We start from the raw sequence: 20440 nt of genomic DNA on the forward strand, positions 1-20440 counted from the left end.
CATAACAGTCCCTCAGAGCATCCTCCTTTTCTGGGGTCCATCTCCGGATGGAGCGCGTTGTGACCGGCTGCCTTTGGACGAGGGGTGTGTATTGTGGCTGTAGGTAAACCAGGTTGTGGTCTGACTTCCCTAGTGGGGGGAGGGGGGTGGCTCTGTATGCATCTCTCACATTAGCATACAGTAGGTCAATTGTCCTGTTGCTTCTTGTGGGACAATTCACAAACTGGTGAAAAGCAGCCAGAGTAGAGTCCAGTGTGGCATGGTTAAAGTCTCCAGATATAATAATGAAAGCCTCGGGGTTTTGTGTCTGAAGTCTTGCTGTGACTGTGTGTATTTTCTCACAGGCAGCTGTTGCGTCGGCCCTCGGAGGGATGTAAACACACACACAGATCACATGACTGAACTCCCGAGGTAGATAATATGGCCGCAAGCTAACAGCTAGCAGCTCCAGGTCCGGACGGCATACCGAAACTTTAACGGAGACGTGTCCAGGGTTACAGTATCTGTTGTTAACGTAGACAATGAGTCCCCCACCTCTGCTTTTTCCGCTGGCCTGCGTGTCCCTATCGGCTCTCACGGGTGTGAAACCGCATAGGTCTACGTTAGCCTGCGGCGTTAGCTCGGTTAGCCACGTCTCCGTGAAGATAAACAAGCTGCACTCACGGTATAGTCTGTGGTTGTTCAGAGCGCACAGTTCGTCAATCTTATTCTGTAACGAGTTCACGTTGCCCATGATCACTGTCGGGATTGATGGTTTGAATCGCCTCCGGTGATCCGCTCTCCTCGCTCCAGCTTTGCAGCCTCTGTAGCTCCTCTTTAGCTCGGCCGGGATGTTGTGTCGCATGCCGGTCTGTCCCTTTGTTTTTAGTGCCAGCAGCTCCGCTCTCGAATAGATGAAGGAACTGGTTCCAGAAGTTTTAAAAAGTGCATTATCCATCTTGTATCGCTATATCTAAGAGGTATAAGTAGAGGAAGGTGAAAAAAAGTTTGAAAAGCCTAGTCTAAAAAGTTAAAGTTAACAAAAAGGTGCGGTGTTGCAGAGCTACTTGGAAAGGCTGCCGTCACTCCAGCGCCATCTTATATATATATATATATATATATATATATATATATATATATATATATATATATATATATATATATATATATATATATATATATATATATATAAAAAAATACACACACACACACGTAAAGGTGAATTGGAAGGACAATTTTTTCAAACAAGATTTTTGCAACACTAAACGGACCCCCCTTTCCGCTTGTGCTAGATAGATGAAGTGCATCTTTAAAAATCCCATTTGAGTTGTACAACACAAATCTCACTTCAAAATTGTGAAAAACACACCAGAACTCAAAATATAAGAACCTGACAACATGGTGTAATAAGAGGACAACACTAATTAGGTAACTTGGCTCCTCCCCCTGACATGAACAGTAATTGTCAGGGCTAACTTTATTAACAGGACAAAGGCCATACACATACACAAACATGTATTTTGTGTGTATTAAAAGGGCAACAGGTGAATAAAAGGAACAAATTGAGTGCATTTTACAAAAACAGGATTGTTTTGTTAACAGAAATGAAAATAACTGGCAATATAAAATTATATGTCCTCTTAGATCAGATGCACTAAAACAGTGTCAACAAAATGAATTTACCAATCTTCTAATAGTAAAATTCTAAAATAAATAAATGAGAAACCAAAACATACAAAATATCTTTTGTAACTCCTCCAAGAAGTACTTTGGAGTTATGTAGACTCCTCTACATAGGATTTTCTTTTTTCTTCAACGACACGCCCCGATTCCTCACAAAATCTCTGATGTTTTGAATAGAACGACCAGCCAGAGCAGGATCTTCTGCAGTTTTGCATTGCTGGCATTCGATAATAGTGGCCAGTTTTCCTTTTTTGATATGTTCGCCAAAATACTTCATTATTGCAGCAACCTCCGTGGGAGACCAAGGATGCTTTTTGACCCTCCTTGCATTTTCCAGAGAAGCTAGAAGCAGAAAAAAATAAATGTAAACAAACTACTTTTTAAACAATTTTTAAATTAAAGGGGACGTATTATGCTCAATTGTGTGAGTTGACATGGTTGTAGGATGCAAAAATATAATGGCGATAATCGGCTTTCTTCAAATAAGCCGAAGAATTGAGTTCTGCACACACTAGTTTTACAGCCCTGCTAAGAACAGTTAGTGTTTAGTCTACACAGCCCAAAGACGGCCTTTGCATTGTCCACGAGGACAGGTGCTGAGGCTGTGATTATGCTGGATTGTGCAAAATACACTACCTGGGACCTAAAAGAGCTCCTTTTTTAGTTGTTGAAAACCTACACTTAAGGAGTCGGGAGGCAATTCATAACCAAATATACATACAAAAGCAACAAAAAAAAGTGGGTTTTGCATAATATGTCCCCTTTAAGGTGAATTTGTTGTAACAGTGTTTCTTTGGTATAAATCCTGTAATGCTGACTGTTTAAATACTTATTACAATGGATGAATACATTTATTTAAATGTAAAATTCTGAAAGGTAGCCCACATTAAGTCAGAATTCCAATAAATAGCTATGGCAAATCACTATGGATGGAGAGCATTTTATTCCACACACCGTTATACAACAAAAAACATGTATAGCATGATATTGTAATAATTTGAAATGTATAACATATACTCAAACATTTCATATATAACTGTCTGACTCAAATGCTTATTTAAAAACAAGGGTGGACCCTGCCTGACCATGAGGTGGGCCTTCAGGTTTTTTCAGTGAACATAATTTTCTTCAAGACGTTCAGGTTACAGCCCACAATTAGCCAAACCAGCCCAAATTTTCCAATATTATCCAGATTCTGCCTATGGGAATAAGATGATGTTCAGAGTATGGAGATAATGTAGAAGCCCAATGGTTGAGGAATCCTCAAAATTAAAAACCCAAATCATAATATGTTCTCATTGCTTTGTTTATTAATTGTTTTGGTGCATTGCTGTTTTGAAAATGATAAGTATTTAAATGTATTACAGATTAAAACAGGCATAGGGAAAGTAATTTAAACATTTATCCCATTACTTAATACAAGGTATTGTTCCACATTGAATGTGATTTTTGTTTTACCTTACCAAGTAGGTTAATATAATTGTCTAACCAAGTTGTAGAATTATGGTACGGTCCCTGGCAGAAAGATGAGCATAATCACCATACTGGCTTGGGTGGTGTGGATAACTGGGTTCAAAAATGCATGAAGTTTACATTTGTGCTTAAGTGACTTTTGTATGCATGTCACCATTTACCAGATTGTTTATTTGTTTTCTTCTTACTGCTTGGCTTCATCTCCTTGTTTAGTATTCTGTTGGGTTCAATGACCTTACCCGCTCCATTTTTACTTTGTGCTGAAAAACAAAACAAAACAGTAAGCATATATTTGTTGTATTAAATCTCTTATAATGTAATGTCAAATGCTCCTGAATGTGGTCAAGCAACTAATGGACCTTGAAATCTTGAATATGGTTTCTAAGATAAATCCAGAGTCGCAACTATGACTTTTAGTTTAAGGTGACACATGTGAATGTGGAATATGGCTAGAGCTATTACAGCTGATATTAAAAGATACAAGGCTGAATTTTTCTCCAAACAAGACTCCGGTGTAGTGATGGGATTTCCGGCTCTTTTTAGAGATCCGGCTCTCTCGGCTCGGCTCACTAAAAAGAGCCGGCTCTTTCGGCTCCCGAACCGGCTCTTCAGGTTATTTTGTTGCTTTCATTCATTTATTATTAACAACAATATAAAATTATGCACAAAATGAATTACTAATGTTTAAAAACGTGTTTTCTATGTATATATGTTCATTATATAAATCTGCTTTTATTTATTCACTCCACATAAAATTTAAAAAATAAATTATAAAATACAAAAACCTACAATTTAACTTTTAAAATTTAAACTTTAAATTTAAAAATACCAAGTGCCCAGTGCTCAGCTCAGTGGGTAGACACACTGGCAGCTTCACTTATATCACACTTAATTCACTGTGTTTTATCTTCCCATCGCACTGATGAGTGGACAGTTTTCAGGTGCCCGTGCACCGGCTCTATATGATATCCTTTTCTTGCAGACTCTACACTCTGCCTATGTATTGTCAGTAAAATTTAAATGGTTCTAGATTTTGCTTCTTTTCTTGGTGTCACTCATTTTCTTTACTCCACCTTTCTAATGTGACGACATTGTCTCTTGTTGTTGCTCCCGGCTCTCTTTCTCTCTCTCTCCCTGCTGCTCTTTTCGTGTGCTACTGCTGTTGCGAGTGTAACTACCGCCCCTAGCTCCTCCCTCTGCTCAGAGGCGGGAGGGGTGCAAACGCAAGGCTCTGTTTGCGCCCCTCCCGTCTCTACTCAGCGCAAACACAAGGCTGACGTGCAGCGAAAAAAGTGAGAGAGAGGGCAAGAGAAAGTAAAAAAAAAAAAATCCACGGCTCCCAATAAGGAGCCGGCTCGCATCGTTCACTTCAAAGAACCAGCTCTAAGAGCCATTTCGTTCGCGAACGACCCATCACTACTCCGGTGACTGGTCAACTTTCCACTCACCACTGATTTACTGTAGAAAGAGGATGAGAGCGTAGAGGGAATACTTCAGAAGCGCAAACCAGGGGCCCGTTCTTCGTACCTCGCTAAGTAGGTTAGCCGGATTAGATTGTTGACGATTTCGCGTGATCCTGGATCAGTCGGTTCCCCAAAGCTCATCCGGGACTTGCTGTCATAGCAACAGAGCCGTAAGCGTAAACCTGCTCGGGAGCAGGTTTACTTTATGTAAACAGGATTAGATCGCGGCCACGCAGGTATGTCCGCGTCATCATACGAAAGCAACAGCGACATTCCGCCACCGTTTCACCACAAATAAATAACATCAATGTAACTAAAGATAATGCAGCACTTGATCCTTTTATTGATGTCACACAGATACATACATGTCATTTCCTAAAAAAGGGAAATGTACTATTAACATTCTATTACATGTATGTGATTATTACAGATGTAATTCGTATTTCAGAGTAGTAATTGTAAATTACTTCGTGTAATCAAGATGAGAGACCACGGCTATAAAAGCGAAGGTGGATTTGGGAAGCCTGTCGCAGCCATGTCCTGTCCGTATACGCGACCAACCCATTGCGGAAGGTGCAAGATTGATAAGGAGAGTCCTCAGAATTCAGCGTATATTGCGGGATAGACAGGATCCTTTAGCTCAGCGCGACAGTGTGCTCATAGAGAGATATCGATATTCCCGTGAGGGTATTATTTACTTAACCAACTTGTTGACGAGGGGGTGCAGGACCACCACCTGTCTTTTTTTCCTCTGCCCTTTTCTTGGTTGCTGTTATGAACAAACTAACAGAGTATTACAGGCCAGTATTACCTTGCCAAGAGACGCAAAGCAATCTAAGAGATAAATATTACCATTCTGTAGAATACTCCTGTATTCCACTCTTACTTGTTCCCATGTTCTTGTGGGTCCTGTTGTGGCTCTAATGTGAAAGGGGATATAATATAACATATTATAATATAATATAATGCCATATGATATTGGACAATATAGTGTCATATGATAGATCTACCCTACCGCCTACTGGTGTTGGCCAGAGGGGCCGATGGCGCGATATGGCAGCCTGGCTACAACCGTAGCTGCCTCCACCAGTGTGTGAATGTGGGAGTGAATGAATAGTGGTATCGTAAAGCGCTTTGGGTGCCTTGGAAAGCGCTATATAAATCCAATCCATTATTATTATTATTATTATTAAATTACCTACGAGTTTGATTTGTCAGCAACTTTCTGCCAGCCCTCTCTCCTTGCTTTTGCAGCCTTTGCAGTGTTCTCTTGTGTTTTAATTAAACTCTGAAACTCCTGAAATCCCTCACTCATGAGTTCTTGCTCTGCTGCCGGAAAATACCGAGCACGCCCCTTCGACATTTTCGCCGACCAATCAGCGGGTTGACGATCAATGTTTCTACTATCGATGCGTAGCCCCTTTTACGACACCCAGTGATGTCACATTCCTGCGTCCAGCTGTAGTAATCGTCAACAGCAGGTGTGTTCGGGGAACCGGATTAGCGAGCTCACGGTTAGCGCGATGATTTGATCTTGGATGTGTCATTTGAGCTTGGATGTAGTAAGCGACGTACGAAGAACGGGCCCCTGGTAAATAAAGAGTAGTAGATCAGCCCTCCACACACCAACTATTTTCATCTCTCTTGATTAATCTCATCTCCTTCTGTCTCCTGCAGGGCAGCTTCCTTTCTAACATCCTTCAACAAACCTTCCTCACTGTCCCTTGTTTGCACATGCCCAACACAACCTCAACCTGGCCAATGTAGAACAATGTAGACATTTTTTCCAACATGTGCAGTCCCAATGATATTGTTCTTCCTAATCCTATCCATTCTCTCCACCCTCAAAAAGAATCCCAGCATCTTTGCTTTCCCCAAACTCACCTCCAAGAACTGCAATCTATTAAGAATTCTGCTGCCCCCTTACTCTACTGCACTCACTCTAGAGACTATATCACCACATCCTAAAAAGAACATTACTGGCTGCACACTGACTATAGTATTGAGTGCAAACTCCTAATCAACTTTTAAGCCTTCAACAACCTCGCCCCCGCCACCCTGAGGGATTGTCTTTACTGTCACTCTCCCACAACACTGCTAACACTAACCTCCTTACCCCCATCATCAAAATCATAAATCTGAGGGTACAATCCTTTGCCACTGCTAATTGCACCCTCTGGAACTTCCTCTGCTCATTAGATTCTCTCTAGAACTTTAAATCACAGCTCAAAATCACCTGTTCAAACTAGCATTTCCTACCTGACCATCCTCCAAAACTGACCTTTCTATTCTGTTGAGCTGGTCTTTAGAAAGATCCTTGACTTTCTTTAAATTACCATTTGGACAAAGGTAACAATCACTGGAAAAATGATAGTAATGAATTATCTTTTTTTTTTTTTTACATAAAGATAGCAAAGATAGCAAAAGTGTCTAGGAAGTAGTTACAAAGGTAAAAGCTTCAATAAATGATGACAAACACATACCTGGAGGTTCCTTGACAACTTTCTTCATCATTCTAGTATCTATAGAATCTGTAATAAAGTCTATTAGTCATGTGATTTCATAAATTGAACAAAGTTGAGACTAATCACATTGTACTTACCAATCTGTGGATATACAAGATTTCCTTCATTGACCTCACGCTCCGCTCCGACCTCCTCACGCTCCGCTCCGACCTCCTCACGCTCCGCTCCGACCTCCTCACGCTCCGCTCCGACCTCCTCACGCTCCGCTCCGACCTCCTCACGCTCCGCTCCGACCTCCTCACGCTCCGCTCCGACCTCCTCACGCTCCGCTCCGACCTCCTCACGCTCCGCTCCGACCTCACTTCCTTCACTTGAATCTGTCAACTGTAGGTTATCTAACAAAATAAAAGATTGTCTTAATGAATTATAAGGTTATAGTGCAGGAAACGTGTATAATTCTTAACCTTAACACCACTTTACCTTCGATTTCAATCTCTTCAAGTGTTTTGCCTTGAAGGCTTTTGAGAGACCCTTTCTCCATGGCAATCAGTAGTTTGGATATTTTGGCAAGCTGGGTAGTAGCCTCTGGAAGTCTATAATATTCGCGATGAACACGAATATCATGACCTAGGAAGTTGGCAACTTGGTCTAACTCGTGATTCTTGAGGTTTAAGATCTGAGACAAAGTTGCGACATGTTTGCGCAACTGCGTTGAACGTAGGTGTTCAGGGTTTTCAGCCCCACATTCAGTCGCATAAATCCTCAAACAGTCCTGTCCTCTGTAGGGAGTCAGACAATGAGGTCTGGCAAACAGGAATATGTTTTCTGCCAGAACACCACAGTCTTGTCTTTTCTCTGTCAGCCGTGTTATGGCATTCACCATGTCTGGTGAAAGTAGCACTGCAACCTTGCGTCCTCGTTTACCCCTCAATTCTACACGACTGAAGTGTTGACAAAGGTAAAGTTCAAATTTTGTCAGTCCAATTGCAACATCCTTGTGCAGGGTACTAGTGTCTCTCTCCTGGAAGCCATTCAGTGTCATCTTTGAAATTTCTCCCCCTCTTCTCCTGTTAAATAGTATTACATTTGCCATGGTAGCTTTACAAAGTTCACTGTATGATTTTGGTGAACTATGCTCTTCCAAGTCCTTCAGTGCTTGTTCTGTAGTCTTCTCCAGATGTCTATGAAGACGCTGAACATCTTCTGTGAAAGGAAGTGTGGAAGGCTTGTTGAAGTGCCGCTCGTTTAGTGTGGTTAATGCAGTATGGGAGATGAGTTCTGACCACTTTGTAGCATAAAGGGTTTTGAAACTCTGGGTTGACTTTATCAGTGCACTGTCTTCTGCCATCAGTGCTCTGCAATGTATAATATCACAGACTTTCTGCAGTGAGTGTCCCAACTTTAAAGCAAGGCTTGGAGTCGAGTAGCAGTTCTTTTCTTCATCATACCCACACACCTTCTTAACAGCTTTGATAACCACATTGAAATTTGCAGGTCTTACAGCATCCTCAAAAGTGTGTATTGAGCATTCTTTCCGAAGTGTGAGCAGAAGTCTTCCACATTCTCGGAGTGTCTGGCGAATGTAGTCAAATTTGGTGGGATCTTTCCCATGTTTGTTAAAGAATGATTGAGCAAGCTGAAGAATAGAGAAGTCACTTCGCACAGTAGAAGTTATTTCATCATCTTTCATGACAGCTAATATCTTCCAAACACCGGGGGAAACTTGCTGACACAGAGCTGACTCACTCATACAGGCCAGGGACAAGACCTTTTTTCGTCCCCCCTCTGAATTGGCCTCCACTGGTTTTGAAGAACATTTACGAACATGTCTCCAAAGATCTCTTTTAAGATATAATGCCTCGCAATAAATGCAGTGAATATAGTCTTTTCCTTTGTAGGGTTTTTTTGATGTGCGTCTGGTTTTTAATGATCCAATCCCACTTGCGATGACCTCCGAGTTATGTCTGTGGTTTCCTTTGTTTCGCAGCTTAGAAAGCATTTTCAAACGGTCTTTGGACTTCTTGGGAAGACTTAAAACTCGAGCAACATCTGCATGTGATTTCTCATGAGTTTTTAAATGACGTGTAAACTTTGTCTGTAGTTTTCCACAAATGTAGCAGTATGTTTTGTTTCTTAGTGAGGAGGATGTTTTTAAGGAATCTTCAGCCGTAGTATTAGAGTCATCAACAATGCCTTCAGCATCAGACTTTTCTGCTGTGGCAATAACCCCTGATACGTCGAGCTGTCTTGTGCCAATTCCATCTTCAGATATTGATTCGGCATCTTCTGAAATTCTTTGTCCTACTCTCTCTAAAAAACTTTCTAGGCGAGGTCTTTTCGTTTTGCAAGCAGATTGACTGCTGGAGATCTCAGAGTTCTGTACTTGTTTGCAACTTATATTTAAAGGCTCTGATTTGTTGTCCCATGAGCTGTCTGAGTCAGCTATAGAATCTGGCACATATTCCTCTTCTGATGAAGCCCCCTCACTTGAACTATCTTCACTAAAGACCTAATAACAATCAAAAACACAAAGTAAGACTTTGTTTACCTTACATATTTTACTGAGAAGAATTCTGCAAAAACACTTACCTCTGGAAGAGGTTCAGTGAGGTTCACCTTGTGGCTAACATAACATCTTTTGTGCCAGGACTGGTAGCAAACTAGACAGAGAAAAATTAAGTTAATAAAAGAAAGGTAGTTAAAGCCGCTTTCCCCAATTTAAAAAAAACAGGCTAGATGGAAGCATAAACACAGTCAAGAAGGCTCCCCCCTCCCATTGGATATTATCCATAGGCCACACCCCCTGGTGTGCTTTGCTGCTAAACAGGCCAGTGCATAGTGTGGTGGAGCCATGTTAATGTAGAATTTAAGGAGTCAGGAAAGACTGTTCTATCGTTTTTCTGGACTGAGCCATGTTATTGGCTGATGGTTTTAGACAAATGCAACAGAACCACTTCATTTTTTTTTCTTTAATCTCCAAACAACATTTATAGCTATGCTTTGTTAAAATGTTGTTATGAACATGAAAAAAAAATATGTTAAGCTAACTTGTTTTTGCAAATTGGGTATAGCAGCTTTAATAATGACATGGTAAGTAAATATGTAAAAAGTGCAGATGTAAAAGGTTCATTATGAACATATATCATATTTACTTATGGATTAGTTTTTATAGTGTTCCTTATGGATCATATTTAAGATATTCTAATGTACCCAACCTTCCATAATTAAATAATTACCTTCACATCTCACACCACTCCATTTCAGAGGCGAAAAAGGTCCTCCACATGCAAAACATTTTTCTAAACTTGACATTTCGTCAGGGACTAGATCATGATCGCAGTCCTGTTTGGTAAAAAAAAACAAAAAAAAAAAAACAGTGTAATCAAAAACAAAATTCATACTTTTGTGATGTAAAATATCACAACCAAATAGTTGTTTTGGTTCCTCTTTAAAAAGGAGTTAAGGACGGAAGAAAAAAAAAAAAAACAGGTTCAAGTGTTACTAAAACTATTAAATCAATTTTTGTAACTTTTGCAATGCAAAATTTAAAGGGAAAAATACCTGCTGTATATAGATCAATTTTCAAAACAATTTGTTCTTCTAGGTTTTATATTATGGTATATATTACAAAACCACAATGAAAAGAAAATTCATTGTGGACCCACAACACCCAAAAAAGATTAGACTTACAATTTGTTCTTTCTGAAATGAGAAGATGTGTCCAAAGTTTTGACTGGGAGTGTAAAAAAGTATAATTAAATCATGAAGTCATGAATCCATCAAGACATAACGGATGGCCTTTACACAACAATGTTACATAAATGTGCTTAGCATTAACAGGAAAGAGTTTAGCGATTGTTTCGGTTGTATTTACATGCTCCTTCCTATAGTAAGCTTCATTCTTGCTCCTTGATCAGCTGAAATTCAAATATGCGATCTAACTACATCAGAGTTCATTTCAACCAAGCCGAGAACTACATCTTTATGCAAACCAGATTTAGGGTTGGGGTTTCATACTTCTTGTTTCAAATCTCAGTCCTCCTAATGCGTGCATCTTACTTGGTCAAGATAACCAAGGACCCACATACCTCAATACTGCCTAATAACTAGCACCTCAGTCTACAACTAAAACAATCTGACACTGAAACTCCAATTTACCTTTGTTGCGTCGTTAGGAGAGGAACTGGCTGCATTCTCATCCACAGCCTGAGATGGCACCATGTTGGATTTCTAAGGAAGAAGCGTGAATAATGAATGGCAGTCTTTGGGTCTAGCCAAGATGAATACAGTCCTCCTAATGTCTGGACCTGTCCAGTTGAGTAATACACAGGACCCGTGTGTGTATGCACAATTGCCAGAGTAACTCTCATTGATCTGAATTCATTTCTAAACTCGGTCCTCCTAATGTCTGGACCTGTCCAGTTGAGTAATACACAGGACCCGTGTGTGTGGGCGCACTTGTAGGTAGAACTCAGTTGTTTATACTTCCTGTTTCAAATCCCAGTCCTCCTAATGCGTGCATCTTACTTGGTCAAGATAACCAAGGACCCACATACCTCAATACTGCCTAATAACTAGCACCTCAGTCTACAACTAAAACAATCTGACACTGAAACTCCAATTTACCTTTGTTGCGTCGTTAGGAGAGGAACTGGCTGCAATCTCATCCACAGCCTGAGATGCCACCATGTTGGATTTCTAAGGAAGAAGCATGAATAATGAATGGCAGTCTTTGGGTCTAGCCAAGATGAATACAGTCCTCCTAATGTCTGGACCTGTCCAGTTGAGTATTACACAGGACCCGTGTGTGTATGCATACTTTTCAGTATAGCCTTTATTCATTTAATACTATTTATACTTATACTGTACTATTTACATTATACCTTGCTTCTCCATGGCCAGTTGGAATCACCATAGTTATAGGTGATTTCTTCTCCTGGACCAATATCTTTGATTGCAAACAAACAGAGATGGGGCCTTCCATCCACTCTGGTAACTGTCATTTTACTGTTTGGATTCACATTATCGTCATTTACAAGTCTGCCAAGTGAGCCGTCCTCTCTGGTAGCATCAACACTAAAACAAAAAGTATACAATAACAATTACACTCTGTAAAGAAAGTCATTAAGTATATTAGGTTGTAGAACGTCTGAATAACATTTTAATATTCAATTCAAAATATTATTTGAATATTATAATTTGTAAACCTCATGTATTTTATCCTTTATCAAAGCAGTTACATACCATAACTGTTTTCCATTGAACTTGAAATCAAATATGAAAACCTTGAGTGCATCATGGTAAAGTTTCATTCGGTTTTCTTGTTCCTCTTTAGTTATGATTTGTCCTCTGTACTCAAAAAGAAAATCTCCCTTTTGAAATGACCGACAGCTGAACACTCCGCGACCTAAAGACACACATCAAAAACAAATTGGGCAATAAACTATAAACCATTTAATTAAAATCCTTCTTGTTTTTAAATATGTTTTTTATTTGATTATATTGTATTATTTATTTTGGAACATGTAACATGTTCATAATTCCTTGGGGAAAGACAAGGAAAAAATAGAAATATAATAATAATAATAATAAAACAAGTATAATTATATTCGTGATTATTAATTTTCTCATGCATGGTATGCTACAAAAAAACTACAAAAAACATAAAAATTTCTATTTTGAGAAGCTGACTGCATTCTTTGGAATCAACTCACCTTTAAATGAATCAATATACCTCACATCAAATCCTGCCTTGTCTTCACCTAAGGAGCAGTAATACCTAGCATCTTGTATGGGATTTATTTTAGCTCTCCGTGGCCTTGTTGCCGCCATCCCCTGCAAAGATCAGGTATTAATGACTTTAGAAATAACACATTATACTACAAAATGTATGTAGACATAGAAATAAACAGATCGAAAAATCTATTTATGTTGGGGAGAGCTCCCCTAAAGGTTCCAAATATCTGTGTTTCCCAACAGTTCCTCCTATCTTGTATCACTGTGTGTCAGAGGCTGCATGCCCTACCTGTGGAAGTTCTGTTTCGTATATTTTATTTGGTCTAAGGTTACTGCAAATCTTAATGAGTTAATTTTCATATCCACATTTCCTTAACCTTTTATATTTCTTAAAGTTATAAATTAAAATAATGATTTAGTATGGTTGAACAATAAGCATATTTGTCCTACAGTTTTTGTTTCATTTGTAAAATATTTTCTGAAAACAGATCTCACTAGTTTTAAAACCACAAGTTTTGTGATGCTAAAACCAAAATTAATCAAACCAACAGCAACAGAATGTCAAACTTTTGCTACTAGCATGCTGGCTAGCTAAACTGTCAAAAATTAGATGCTTTGGTGTATCCGAACGTAATATAATAACCTATATTACTTTGCTTTATTGGATGAATATATTTATATAAACATCATGTGTAAGGGAATTTGTATGGTTCTCACCTGATCTTCCACGAAAGCAGTAAGATAAAAGCTGTCTCATTAAATCCTCATGTCGTGCACCTGAACTCTTTAGTGTCCTCTTCTTCTTCTTCTGCTCTTTAAATGTTCATGGTGGTTGGCAACCAGCGTAGATGTACATTAGCGCCCCCATAGTGCTGAGGAGTGGATATCATTGGCCAAGAACAGTGGATTAACACTGGGATTCTTGCAAATAGAATGCTATGATGTAATAGAGTTAAATTGCTCTAGTGCATTCTGACATAACTCACTTGGAATATGTAGACTTAATAATACTGTATAAAATGTAATTTTTCCAAAAGACTGATATTTATGCTTCTAAATTTTTAAAGAATGAAACAAAAGTAGTAAATGGGGATGATGAGTTTTAGTAACAACTTCAAAGTTATTTGGCTAAAAGAGTTTTAAAATTCAAATAATTAACTTGGACCAAAAAGGCATTATTGCTACAATGAGATTGGTGAATAAAAATAGATTAGACCACAGATATTTAAGTATTGCAGCAATACAATTAATTTTCATGACCTTAAGTGTTTTTGTGATGCTTTCTTTTTCTTTTTAAATAGTAAAAACTCATGACATAATTAGGACAAAGTTTATAATGAAATAGAAAAATCTTTATTATTGTGGCTGGTCTGGGATGCTGCTGCAGGTGAGATGGACTCACCTGCATTGTATCTACAATCTGTTACAGCAACCGTATAATTATTGTAATTGTTGGACAGCGCGAGGGAACGACCGGCTCAGGTGAGCCACAGGCTGGTGCGCTAGCGGGATGGGGGTGCCGCTGGAAGCGTGGGCGGTCCCTGGAACCACCTCGTCACCAGCGCCGCTAGATCTACAGGCGAACGCCCAGGTAGTCACTTCCCCGTGGCTGGGCTGGGGCGCTGATGCTCCAGGCCTATTCCCTCGCTTGCTCATGGAGGGGGGGGGAGGTGGCTCCTCGGTCTTAGTCGGGGGAAGAGGGTATGTGGCGGGGCGTGTTCTGCGATGCCGCTGCATGTGAGATGGACCCACCTGCACGGCATCTATAATCACACCACGCTGGCTTAAAACTTGTGCTCTGCTTGTGGTGTTGTTTGTGGTGATGTGTACGGCAGACACAAACATACCTTCCCACCCTCATACACACAACCACAAACACTCGGCCCTCACCCAACGTGGACACAGACATAAATGGACACTGTACACACAATCACACTCCCCAAACATTCTCTACATCCCAGGTCCAGGTATTCTTGCCCCGGAGGGGGAACTCATACCCAGACCCAGATGTTGCCCTCCTCCCTGAGGTGGAAATCAAGCAGACCGTCCCCGGCTCCGCAGTGGCAGGGGGCCGCTGCAACCCAGGCCTCGATCAGATGGCCAATTCCACCTTCAGGCCCCCCCGCCCTGACGGCTGGCAGAGAGTGGGGCTCTGTGAAGACCCCATGCCTCCCTCCGCTCGCTCATATGTAGTGTTGCTGCGTGCTGTTCTAAAGTGCATTTAAAACACGGGAGGAGATGTCATCTGTTCTTTTGATATTCATCAGAACCCTGGCTGCAGCATTTTGGATCAGCTGAAGACTTTTAGTTGCATTATGTGGACTTCCTGATAGTTAAGAGTTATAGTAATGCAGCCTTGAAGTAACAAAGGCATCAACTAGTTTTTCAGCATCACTCCTGGATGGGATGTTTCTAATTTTAGCAATATTACGGAGGTGGAAGGAGGAGACCCTAGAAACCTCTTTCATGTCAGATCTAAATGACATGTCTTTGTCAAAAAATAACACAGAGGTTCTTTGCTTTATTACTGGAGGCTAATTTAATGCCATCCAGATGAAGGGACTGACCAAGTAATTTGTTTTTCTGAGCTTCTGGTCCAAAGACAACTTCTGTCTTGTCGGAATTCAAAAGGAGGAAGTTTGAAGACATCCAGGTTTTTATGTCTTCCAAGCATGCCCGTAATCTTTATAACTGATTAGGTTCATCAGGATTTAGGTGTGCATAGCTATGGAAATTTATCCCATGCTGTCTAATGATTTTACCAATAGGGAACATATATATAGTAAAAAGGATCAGTCCAAGTACAGAACCCTGTGGTGTACGCCACAAGTAACCATAGAGGTTGAAGAGGATTTATCATTTACGTAAACAAACCTTGAGTCTGTTGGACAAGTAAGATTTAAACCAGCCTAGTGCTGTTCCTTTGATCCCTGCAACATTTTCAAACCTTTCTATGAGAATATTGTGATTGAATGTGTCAAAAACAGCACTGAGGTCCAGTAGAACCAGAATGGTCACCAGTCCATTATCTGAGGCCATGAGAATATCATTAGTAACTTTCACCAGAGCTGTTTCAGTGCTATGATGAGCTCTAAAGCCAGATTGAAACTCTTCAAACAGGTCGTTATTGTTTAAGTGCTAACACACCTGATTGGCAACTATTACCTCAAGAATTTTAGATATGAAGGGAAGATTAGATATAGGTCTATAGTTCATTAAGTTGTCTTGATTAAAAGAGGGTTTCTTAAATAGAGGTTTAATTACAGCAACCTTAAAATCCTATGGTACGTATCCATTTTCTAAAAATAAATTCATTATATCCAAAACTGGAGCAACAATTAAAGGAAATACCGCTTTAAATAGTTTGGTTCGGGATTAGGTCTAACATGCAGGTATGTATGTAGACCATGTCTACATACCTAAATGTCATAGTTCAGCTGTGTGCAGGCAGGAACGAGGAAAAGGACCCAAAATGCAGACTCTCGGAAGACTGGAGTGAAACTCAAAAACGGCAGCTTTATTGCTGGTTGGAAAATAAGAGACAATACAAAACTAATCCACGGGGAGACACACAGCACAGGATTAGTGCCGTTTACGACGCGACAGGGAGCACAGAAAATACAGGGCTAAAATACACAGGGCATAACGAGGGGAATGAGAGGCAGGAGGTGAACACTGGTGGGAGACATCAGGGCTAACGAGACCAAGGAAGCAAAACTGAAAACACTGACATGAGACAAAGGCTGTATCCCAATTCAGGGTCTGCAGCCTTAAAGTACGCAGCCTCAACGATCCTCAAAGGCTGCGTACTCAAAGACCGCTAAGGCCGGAAGTAAGAGGCTTGTGAAATGGGACGGTCTAGCCTCCATCGCGCTGCCCAGGTTGCCTAGCAACCATAACACCAATCGCTGGAAACGTTTCATACAGTTTTGTTTGACAGAAATGAAAGAGAACATATTTTGTTTGTGTGTTTGTTTCTACACGAGCTTTGTGTGATTTAATAAGTATCTGAGGCTGAGACCACAGGACTGTAAAACATGATTGTTGGCCTTCATATTTGTACTGCAGTCATTTAAGATTAGCTAGTAAATAACAATTAGCTAATGTTGTTCATGAGACTAAAGTCAGTGTAAATATGATATGGCCAATATTATAGTTATTATATTAATCATCATAAGCCATTACAGCAGTGAGTTTGAACTCTCAAATCAAATCACTTCTACAGCACATGTGAGTGAAATTCATGTGAGTGAACTCTGTGTCAAATACTGATTTTCAGTAAAGATTCAAGTTGCAGTTATTTATATGTCCTATGACCTTAAACCTTCACTCAAAGACAAGTATCTTTGACAGTGTATATACAGATGTATCATATATAAGAGACAAATATTGTCCGTTTGATATGTTGGCATTACTAAATTTGGCTCAATGCTTACATATATGTGTAAAAAGAAAATGTACGAGCTGTGATAACTGTTTCTGATAAACAAAGAGTAGACTGATATATTAAATATTCCTTTATTGGGTGAGAAAATCAGACCATGTCATAACTGCTTTAGGTCATACAGAATAGATATCAGAGCCTTAAACAGGCTGACTTCTGCTAAATGGGTCAAACTGGACAGAAAGTAAACAAACACATAACATCCTTATAGAATATGATGTAACACTATAGATCAACTTACCTCAGAATATATAAAGCATATAAACAATTACAGCAATATGATGCAACAAACACAGCAGTGCTACTAATCCAAAATACTCAAAGCTTCATAGAAGTGAAACAAACATTTATTTTTAGCTCCATTTTGCTGCTGATACATACTTTAGGTTTCTGAATATTAAACTTGTTGCTGCCTTTCGTAGTGTGTAACTTGAAGGCCCTGAGTACTTTCTCCCACACTGAAAACACTGGAATGATAACATTATTTGAACATTACCTAATAAGACTGATTCAGGACAGACAATTAGTTATTTTAAACTTTTCTAGCAGTCCTTCATAAACAGGGAACAGTCTGTCTATTCTCTCCATCTGTCAGCTGCTGCTGGCTCTTCCTCCTCCTCTTCCTCACACACTGCTGAGTTTGTCCTGGTGGATCATCAGGGCTGCAAAGCCTCACAGATGGTGTGCAGCAGTGGATCCCTCAGTCTGTCGTCACTCTGGACACTTGCAGTTGTCACACATGGAAATCAAATGTGTGATAAGCTGCAGGATTCAAACACAAGTGTAACTTATAAATACATGTTCATACTTTTATTCCACAATCAGAGAGAAAGAAACAGAGAGAGTGCAGGACAGACAGACAGGTGACAGTCTCAGGTGTATACACTGCTACAAAACAGCACAAGAGAAGGAGGATTTAGTGTTTGTGTTATTCCGAGTGCTAAACAAGAAGAGTTCCCAGATGGTGCAGTGGACACATGTGTGACTCCGGTGATTAAAGCATCTTTCTTTCAGCTTAACGAGTGAACCGTCAGCTCGTTCAAACACACGTTAAAGTCCGTTTGGCTCGACACCACCGAGCAGAGGCAGCAATATAACATAGCTAACATTAACAGTGCAGTGAATCCTGCTTGTGCCGTGATATTCAGGACTGCAAACCGAGCAGCATCACTGACTTTCAGCTTGTTGTGTTTGTGGATATATGACTGACTTTAATTTTCCATACAATCATCACATTCTCTGTAAGATTAAGGTCAACTATTGTATTATTATATTTTAAAGGCTTTAAAACCAAGTAAACGCTAAAAGTACAAACATCGCTAATGTCATAACTTTGCCGACATGTGGCCAACAGTAATGTTTTAATGTTCCTCATTATTAAACATTTGCACATAAATAAGTGACATAATATTCAGTACTTACGTTTAACAGTTTACTCTTCGGCCGCTCCGCTTCTGCCGTCTGCAGCAAAATTGTCCACAGTGACTGCCGCGCTATGAATTGTGGGATATGTTGGGCCACGAAGTCTACATCACCACAGCCTTAAAATTCAGGGAAATGAAGGACGCATTTCAGGGCCGCATTTCGAGCAGCCTTTGAATTGGGACAGCCTTCGGCGCGCCGCTGTGACGTAATCGGCCTTAAAATGCAGCCTTTAAGGCTGCAGACCCTGAATTGGGATACAGCCAAAGACCTTGAAAGTAAAGCAGGAAACACAAAATCACAGAGACAGACTCAGAGACATGGCTTCACACAGGGATTTGACAGAGAACACAGACAGGGGAGAGCAACAGGGGCTGTATCCCAATTCAGGGTCTGCAGCCTTAAAGGCCGCATTTTAAGTTTCAATTCAAAGGCTGCTCGAAATGTGGCCCACAAATGCGTCCTTCATTTCCCTGAATTTGAAGGATGTGGCTGTGTAGACTTCATGGCCCAACATATCCCAGAATGCATGGGCCATGGGCCATGCGTTGGGTGTGGATAATTTTGCCGAAAAAAAACAGCGGAAGCGGGGCGGCCAAAGAGTAAACTTGGAAAAGTAAGTACTGAATATTAATTCACTTATTTATGTACAAATGTTTAATAACGAAGAACATTAAAACATTACTGTTGGCCACATGTTGGCAAAGTTATGTGACATTAGTGATGTTTGTACTTTCAGCGTTTACTTTGTTTTAAAGCCTTTACTTTAAAATATACGCCGTTCAATAGTCGACCTTAATCTTACAGAGAATGTGATGTTTTTATGGATAATTAAAGTCAGTCATATATCCACAAACACAACAAGCTGAAAGTCAGTGATGCTGCTCTGTTTGCAGTCCTGAATATCACGGCACAAGGAGGATTCACTGCACTGTTAATGTTAGCTATGTTATATTGCTGCCTCTGTTCGGTGGTGTCGAGCCAAACGGACTTTAACGTGTGTTTGAACGTTTGTTTCACTCGTTAAGCTGAAAGAAAGAAGCTTTAATCACAGGAGTCACACATGTGTCCACTGTACCATCTGGGAACTCTTCTTGTTTAGCACTCGGAATAACACAAACACTAAATCCTCCTTCTCTTTTGCTGTTTTGTAGCAGTGTGTACACCTGAGACTGTCACCTGTCTGTCTGTCCTGCACTCTCTCTCTTTTTCTTTCTCTCTGATTGTGGAATAAAAGTATGAACATGTATTTATAAGTTACACTTGTGTTTGAATCCTGCAGCTTATCACACATTTGATTTCCATGTGTGACAACTGCAAGTGTCCAGAGTGAGGACAAACTGAGGAACCCACTGCTGCACATCATCTGTGAGGCTTTGCAGCCCTGATGATCCACCAGGACAAACTCAGCAGTGTGTGAGGAAGAGGAGGAGGAAGAGCCAGCAGCAGCTGACAGATGGAGAGAATAGACAGACTGTTCCCTCTGTGTGAAGGACGCTAGAAAAGGTTAAAAGAACTCATTGTCTGTCCTGAATCAGTCTGATTAGGTCATGTTCAAATAATGTTGTCATTCCAGTGTTTTTAGTGTGGGAGAAAGTACTCAGGGCCTTCAAGGGAAACACTATGAAAGGCAGGAACAAGTTTAATATTCACAAACCTAAAGTATGTATCAGCAGCAGAATGGACCTCAAAATAAATGTCCATGTTTGTTTCAGTTCTAGGAAGCTTTGAGTATTTTGCATTAGTAGTACTGCTGTGTTTGTTGGATCATATTG

The 20440-nt window shown here is 40.1% G+C and overlaps 1 protein-coding gene and 1 long non-coding RNA gene across 2 annotated transcripts in view; both read right to left on the reverse strand.

Annotated features, from left to right (window-relative positions):
- LOC146710663 (uncharacterized) overlaps nucleotides 1-20440 on the reverse strand; it is a 312796-nt gene that overhangs the window by 281188 nt on the left and 11168 nt on the right. The window lies entirely within an intron of this gene.
- On the reverse strand, nucleotides 1409-12455 carry LOC146710675 (uncharacterized). The gene is made up of 12 exons (XM_085453300.1): nucleotides 12308-12455; nucleotides 11947-12139; nucleotides 11690-11761; nucleotides 11222-11293; nucleotides 10300-10405; nucleotides 9653-9723; nucleotides 7544-9572; nucleotides 7421-7458; nucleotides 7201-7357; nucleotides 7082-7129; nucleotides 3297-3395; nucleotides 1409-2004 (listed from the first exon to the last, which is right to left on the reverse strand). The coding sequence occupies exons 1-12, from the start codon at nucleotides 12373-12375 to the stop codon at nucleotides 1769-1771; spliced, it is 3189 nt and encodes a 1062-aa protein (XP_085309426.1). The 5' UTR covers nucleotides 12376-12455; the 3' UTR covers nucleotides 1409-1768.

Source organism: Copadichromis virginalis, linkage group LG4 (assembly GCF_057382275.1).
Source record: "Copadichromis virginalis isolate Kocher_CV1m ecotype Utaka linkage group LG4, C_Virginalis_male_GT1.1, whole genome shotgun sequence".
Classification (NCBI taxonomy): Eukaryota; Metazoa; Chordata; class Actinopteri; order Cichliformes; family Cichlidae; genus Copadichromis; species Copadichromis virginalis.